This window comes from Solanum tuberosum, unplaced genomic scaffold, assembly GCF_000226075.1.
Source record: "Solanum tuberosum cultivar DM 1-3 516 R44 unplaced genomic scaffold, SolTub_3.0 scf00244, whole genome shotgun sequence".
NCBI classification, from domain to species: domain Eukaryota; kingdom Viridiplantae; phylum Streptophyta; class Magnoliopsida; order Solanales; family Solanaceae; genus Solanum; species Solanum tuberosum.
In genome coordinates, this window is record NW_006239181.1 from 666,549 (window position 1) to 674,417 (window position 7,869).

At 30.9% G+C, this 7,869-nt stretch overlaps 1 protein-coding gene across 8 annotated transcripts in view; it reads right to left on the bottom strand.

Annotated features, from left to right (window-relative positions):
* Nucleotides 1-4,193: 4,193 nt before the first annotated feature.
* The window catches only part of LOC102605893 (nuclear transcription factor Y subunit gamma-like), an 11,252-nt gene continuing 7,576 nt past the window's right edge, over nt 4,194-7,869 (bottom strand). For 6 of the 8 annotated variants that reach the window (XM_015313615.1, XM_015313616.1, XM_015313614.1 and 3 more), the window contains exons 12-18: nt 7,301-7,390; nt 6,817-6,912; nt 6,344-6,439; nt 6,032-6,190; nt 5,189-5,287; nt 4,655-4,750; nt 4,194-4,501 (exon numbers count right to left, since the gene is read on the bottom strand). In XM_015313615.1, coding sequence (XP_015169101.1) covers nt 4,379-4,501; nt 4,655-4,750; nt 5,189-5,287; nt 6,032-6,190; nt 6,344-6,439; nt 6,817-6,912; nt 7,301-7,390 — 759 coding nt within the window. In that variant the 3' untranslated portion in view covers nt 4,194-4,378. The remainder of the gene's footprint in view (nt 4,502-4,654; nt 4,751-5,188; nt 5,288-6,031; nt 6,191-6,343; nt 6,440-6,816; nt 6,913-7,300; nt 7,391-7,869) is intronic. The other 2 variants (XM_015313612.1, XM_015313611.1) reach the window with 2 other exon arrangements.

Below are 7,869 nucleotides of genomic sequence, written 5' to 3' on the forward strand. Positions count from 1 at the left end.
GAATATTTTTATTGTATAATTATAAGTGTATAGGACGAATATATATGTATTTGCATGTGTATATACAATTTTCTCTCGCTTTATACAAACAGAAACGCAATTTATACACTTCTGTGTATAAAGCGAGAGAGGCGACCACAGAGAGAGTGAGCAAGAGAGGAGAGTGGCGAGCGAGAGTTTGAGGGAGAGAGGCGTTGGCAAACAGTTTGCTACAGGACACAATTAAATCAAAGTGTGATTATACCATTTAATTTGAATTAATAGTTTGTCATTATGTACAATTTTCCCTATTTAATATCATTTCTTGGTTACGTTAAAACCCACTTATAAAAAAAAAGCGTAAATTTGAAAAACTAAATAATATTAATACATTCTTAATTACATTAAAATTACTTATTTTGAACAAAATGTAAAAGTTAAAAATACGGTATGATACGTCATATGGATCGGAAGGAGTATATAATAATGATATAATTTACATAAATCTCATAGTGTTAAGAGCTAATTACATTATTTCCCTACTCTTTTTCAAAGAGTTAATATCTTAAAAGATCATTGAACTATAGAAAATTATCTAGTAAAGTCATTGAACTTTGTTTTGTATCAATAAAGTCACTCAACTTAAGGTTTTTATCTTAAAAAACCATTCAACTACATTTATCATGACAATAAATTTGATATGACAATTTAAATTACTTTTTATCCCAATCATGAATCCAACAAAATTATAAAATTATATTTATTTTTATGCCAGGTAATCACAATCTCATAAATAAATAATAAAATTATATAATCTGTTTATTTTTATGCCAGGTAATTATGCTTTTTTTCTCCTTCTTCGCCTGATTTTCTTTTTGCAAAATAATCAGTAGCGTTTCTAGGTTCTTTGGTCTTAGGAGAATTGCAACTTCAACGAACTATTTTCCTGCTTCACTTCTCTTTGCCTTCACCTAGGTTAGCTTATAATCCTCTATACTAATTAATTTTATGTTCTAAAATCTGTTTATGTGACTTGTGTGTCAAATTTATCCTTTTAAAAAAAATAAAAACAAAGTTCAACTTGGTTGTCATGTAACTGGTTCCAGTGAGGCATGACCGAGGCTTTTAAGTATCTTTTAAAGCATTGAAGTGTTTTTTGAATTAGGATTCAAATTTACTAATTGTATAAATTCATATGCTAAAATGGAATTCGATTCCTAAATTCTATAAAATTCATATGCTAAAATGGAATTCGATTCCCAAATCCGAATCAAACGTGAAAAAATGTAACTAATATCAGGACATAAAAATATTGACTTTATAATTTTATTCATTGCGATGATTAGGTGGCATAAAAAATAATTTATTTAGTCATGTCAAATATAGTTTAATGAAAAATGTAGTTGAGTGATTTTTGGAGATAAAACTAGTAAGTTGAGTGATTTTATTGATATAAAACAAACTTTAATGACTTTGTTAGATGATTTTGCATAGTTCAATGACCTTTTAAGATATTAACTCCTCTTTCAAATTATAAAAATCGCTTAAATTTAATGAATTCCGAATACATCACTTGAACTTCAGGATACATTAGCAGACATTTAGATACATAGGGGAGAGATGTAACCGAGTGGGGAGGGACGGTCAGAGAGGGGATATGACATTCGGATACATAGGGGAGGGACGCATCCGAGTGGGAGGGATGTATTTGAGAGGGGGATAGGGATGTTTCAGCGAGAGGGGAGAAGGGAGTGACGTATCTGAGAGGGGATAAGAATGTATCAGCGAGAGGGGAGTGATGTATCCGAAAAGGGATTTTTGAATTTTTTTTTTAAATGATAGAGAGTTTTAGAAATTATGATAAAGTAAGATGTGTATTTAGGTAATTTTTTGTATAATGATTAGTGCACTCGACCTTTTAAGAAATCCAGAAATAGTGGCTTGTAAAGGAGTATATGTGGGGTTAAGACTTAAAAATGAGTATATAATTTGCATTAATTTGGTGATGCGTCACGTAAAGCTTTCATCTTTAGTGGATTAATTAGAATATAATCACACGGAGTTTGTTGGTGCCAAACGAATCAACACTAATTCTTTGCAACAGTAATTAGCCACAAAAAATGCTTGAGGTATGAAAATAAATAAAAGATTTAATTATGACGTATTTTCTTCTCTTCTTTAAGAAATGTACCTTTTAAAATGCAATAAGAAAAATATTATCCTGTGTTTATGCCTGTTCAAAGAAGAATCGAGAGGGTTATAATCTAATACATTAATTAATTTTCATTAAGATTTAATTTCTTTATTTATTTTTGTAAATACATATAAAAAAATCTTCTTGACAAAATTTTCATTAGTTACATATTATTTCAGTTCATCAACTTAATTGTACAGATCAAAATATGTTGAATCAATAAATGAGCAAGTTAATAATCCATTCAATCTTAAATAAAATGAATGAATCATATTTTCATGAGCTAATTTTATCACTCCGAACAGACTATATTGGGTGAGGGATTAACTTTGCATAAGAGAGACATGAGACATTGCAAGTGGCGGGGGAACATGGAGAAAAAAGTGAAGTTGAAGATTAATCCCCCATCACAAATTTCGTATCACAATGATCCATCTATATTAAAATATCATATTCCAATTTTTGGATATTATTCCTATTATTTTTTTGGTCAAGTAAATGGGCATTGGACACACCCCAAAAGCTTTAGCATTATTCTTATTTCTAGTCAAATCACAAGTATAGAAATAGATATAATAACGGCAATTTAGAGTTCCCTATTAAGCGTATATACTTTATTTTATCATATTACAAATGGAGTATTATAAAAAAGAAGAAAAAATTGCACTAAAAATATATATGGAATATCCGATTTCATACATATATGTATACTGCATACGCCACCATGAAAAAAAAAGTTATTCCCTCGGTCTATAATTATATTACGTTCAGCTTATTTTAAAAAGTATTTTTGAGGAGAAATAGTTTGTGTTTAACTAGAATAATAAATTTTAAAAACACTTTTGAGCATCAATTAATATTTGGCAAATTTTTTTACAAATAAAATTTCTAAGTATATTCTTTTCATAGTATTTTTTTTTTTAAAAAAAAAAAAAAAAACATACCATCTTTAACTTCTAGGAGTAAAAACAACTTTTGTAATTTTTCAAAAATACTTATTTTCTTTCAAAAGTTGATCAAGCACCTCACTTTTTAAAGATAAATACTTTTTGAAGAAAAAAGTAATAAAATTTAAGAACAAAAAAAAGGGTCTCGACACGTATCAAAGTTAATTTTAAAATGTGATAAAAAATTTAAAGTTATATGCATAAATACAACCAAGATTGCAACTTTAAAAATACTCTATACAAAAACCTTCGTCCATTGCTATAAAAGCATGTTATATTATTGGTGGAAGAGTCAAAGGGAACAAATATCATATCATGTTATAAATAAATGGAATCAAAGCAAGTATCTAAAAGAGGAAAGAGTTATGCCTCCCTATACAGTTGGTACCATTTTTGGACTTCCCCTTTATGGAATTGCACCCTTTTGTTTATAAGTAAGTTTGGATCAGCCGAGTTTTAATAGTTAAAAAGCGTTTATAAGTTACTTTTTATAAGTTTATTCAAACATACACCATATAAATTCTAGCAAATGTATACAGAATTTGTCATTTTGATTAATTTCATAAGTTGAATTTGAAGGTGATATGTCTATCTAATGTTTGTGATGGACTCTTGACTTAATTAAGTTAAAATATCCTCATTAACAGACTACTCAAAGTTGCATTTTCCCAAAAATAAAAATATTAAACCGTCATCGCTTACGCACCAGAAAACTCAGATGCATATGGACTTTAAACGCTATAAGTGGGAATTTTAACTTTATGAAGGAATTTTAGAAAATTTGAGAAGCATAAAATTTAGTAAGATTTTGAGGCATCTTAATTTTGAGCACCTGTTGACACCTGTCCTGCAATATGCATTTACAACTCGTTTTAAGAGTTATTCCCTCACCTTTTCTTCTTATATTGGAATATCCATTGATATATCAATAATGAGGGAACAAAAATAATGAGATTAGATATATAAGCATCTAGAAATTAGAAAATTATTTGTTTACTACAATAAAAATGTACCATCACCCAAATTTGCTTTTTTTTTTTAATTTTTTTTAAAAAAGGAAATAAGGGTCAATGTATCCAGAAGCAAGACTTCATTCACCTCTCATTGAAGTGTTTATTTATTTAAACATTGAACAAAAGCAGTGCTTACACCACTTAACACAGACACTGCATTCTTTCAGCAGTAAGTCCTAAAACATAACACTTTTTTTTGTCTATTAAAAAGGCTAAATACCTAGTAACTGAGTTTAACTCCCACTTTAAAATCCCTCCCCAATGTCCACTAAAAATTCATCTATGTCAAACTCAGGTTCAGGGGATAAATTAATCAGAGGTGGTAGCATGAAAGGTGCTGGAATTCCTTGGGCACTGATGAAAGAAGCCTACATAAATAACATCAAAAAATTAGGTTGTGATAGTTCTCAGAAAGTGTTCAACTTATTTTTTGGGGGATGAAGATAAGCAAACCACCAAATCCGCCTAAACAGTTCGTTTTTGTTAATTTGGATGAAGGTTTACAAGGTAGTTTCACTTACTGGGATGTTATTAGGTTGACCCATTTGATAAGTTGGGTGAAATTCATTTCCTTGGCCATCATTTGCCTCCGCCTGCACCTGAAATTGGCATTGTAGCTAGTGCTATATTACTACTTTAAACCATAAGATAACTAGCAAAAGTTCCATAATTCATGTCAAGATTCAAATACATGGATCAAATTATGCAACTATCTGTGTGAAGTTGGACATTGACTATTCATTTAGATTGAAACAAATATACATATTTTGAGACAACAAAAAAGGTAGTACTCCAAGAAATTAAAATTACAACAGTTTAGGATTCAAAATAGGTACAGAGGAAAAAATCAGTTTGACACTCTTAGTAATAGAGTCATATAAAATATATAGAGGAAGCATTTTGCAGGAAGTACAAGTACGGCTTTATGAAGTTTAAATCACCTCATAGTTTTTTTAAGATGAACAATACCAAAAAATAGCCTAGATAAACAGCACGCTACTGTCAATAGTGATGAAGGTTTTGCACATGTAGTTCTGAAAGTCATTATAACTCACCGAAATGTTATTAGGATGAACATTATAAGCTGGGTCAAATTCATTGCCTTGGCAATCATTTTCCTCACCTCGCACCTGAAATTGGTACAGCTGCTGCTGCTAGTGCTATTTTAGTACTTTAAACTATAAGATAATTAGTAGACGTTCCAAATTCATGACAGGATTCAAATACAAGGATCAAAATATGTAATTACATGTGTGAAGTTGAACATTGACTTCTAAATTAAATTGAAACAAAATTTACATATTGTGAGACTATTTAAAAGTTACTACCCCATAAAACTTAAATTACAATATTTCAGGACACGAAAGAGGTAGACCGCAATAGATAGTTTTGACTCTCTTAGGTAGTAATGATGGCAGGTACCAAAATGATGAATAATGTGTTTCTAGGGCAGAAAAAAATAAGAAGGATGGAGAGAAATGGAGAAAGAAAAGATTTTTGGAGATGTCATCACAAGTACGACTTATTGAAGTTTAAATTTCTTTTTATATATATATATATATGTGTGTGGGCGGGCGTTTGTGTGTGTGTGTGGGTGGGGGAGGGGGGGAAGGGAGGGCAAGCCTGACGTGCAACGCCTAGGCAGTGTGTGAAGGCCCAGGTAGCAGCAAGCTACCTTAGCGAGTCTCCCCCCTGAAAAAAATGTTAATATCATGTGGACCAATGGCCCACATATCAGATGTTTTATATTGATAAGAGCAGATGTTGTACCTCATTATTTTTTAGAATAAACAACACTACAAATTACCCAGGATAAACAATATGCTAGTGTTATTTGGATTTAGATAAAGTTTGCAAGGTATTTTAAACATGCAGTGTTGAAAGTCACAATCACTCACTGGAATGTTATGAGGCTGAACCATTTGATTAGCCAGGTGAAATTTATTTCCTTGCACATCATCTGCCTCTTCCATTAAAAAATCATCAATGTTGAACTGCGCTTCAGGAGATAAATTAGTCAGGGGCGCTGGAATTGCTTGGTTACTGATGAAAGAAGCCTACATAAATAACATCAAAAAATTAAGTTTTGTTAGTTCTCAGCAAGTGTTCAACTTATTTTTCGGGGGATGAAGAAAAGAAACCACCAAATTCGCCTAAATAGTTTGTTACTGTTAATTCGATGAAGGTTTACAAGGTAGTTCACTACTTACTGGAATTTTATGAGGCTGAACCATTTGACAAGCCGGGTGAAATTCATTTCCTTGGCTACCATTCGCATCCCCTTCTACCTGAAATTGGTACTTTGGCTAGAGTTATTTTAGTTCTTTAAACAGTAAGTTAATTAATAAATGTTCCAAAATTCATGGCAGGATTCACTTACATGGATCAAAATATGTAATTATCCATGTGAAGTTGAATATGACTCCTCAGTTAGATCGAAATACAATTTTATACATTTAAACACTAGAAAAAAGGTAACACTCTATAAAATTAAGATGACAATATTTTAGGATTCAAAATAGGTAGACAAGAAAAAATCGGTTCAACTCTATAGTCATAATGTCACATAAATAAAAATATATCAAGGAAGTATTTTTGCAGGAGGCAAAAGTACAACTTTCTGAAGTTTAAATCACCAAATAGTGTTTTTAGCATAAACAACACCGACATAAACAGCACTTACTGGAATGTTACAAGGTTGAACCACTTGATAAGCTGGGTTAGATTCATTTCCTTGGCCATCATTTGCCTCCTTTTGCACCTGAAATTGGCACGGTAGCTAGTGCTATTTTAGTACTTTAAACTTCAAGACAACTAACAAACGTTCCAAAATTCATGTCGGGATTCAAATACATGGTTCAAAATATGTAATTATCTCTGTGAAGTTGAACATTAACTCTTCATTTCAATCGAAATAAAATATACATATTTTGAGACTACAAAAAAGGTACTTCTCCATAAAATTTAGATTACAACATTTTAGGATTTAAAATAGGTAGACAGGAAAAGATCGGTTTGACTCTCTGAGTAGTAATCGTGTTATACAAAATATATAGAGGAAGTATTTTTGCAAGAAGTACAAGTACGACTTTATGAAGTTTATATCACCAAATAGTGTTTTTAGGATTAACAACACCAACAAATTAGCTAGGATAAGTAGCACTCACTGGAGGCTTATTTGGTTGAACCATTTGATAAGCTGGGTGAACTTCATTTCCTTGGCCATCATTTGCCTTGTCCTGCACCTGAAATTGGCACTGTAGCTCGTTCCAATTTAGTACTTTAAACTGTAAGATAACTAACAAACATCACAAATTCATGGCAGGATTCAAATACATGGACCAAAATATGTAAATATTTGTGTGTGTGAAGTTGAACACCGACTCTTCACTTGGATCAAAATAAAATTAACATATTTTGGGACTACAAAAAGATACTACTCCAAAAAATTACAATAGTTTAGGATTCAAAATAAGTAGATAGGAATAGACCGGTTTGACTCTCTGAGTAGTAATTGTGTCATATAAAATATATAGAGGAAATATAAAATACATAGAGGAAGTACAATATTGCGGGATACAAAAGAGGTAGACAGCAAAAGACCGTTCCGACACTCTAAGAAGTGATAATATCATATAAAATATATAGAGGTCGGTCAGAAGTACAAGTACGACATTATGAAGTTTAAATTTCATTTATTTATATATATATATATATATATATATATATATATATG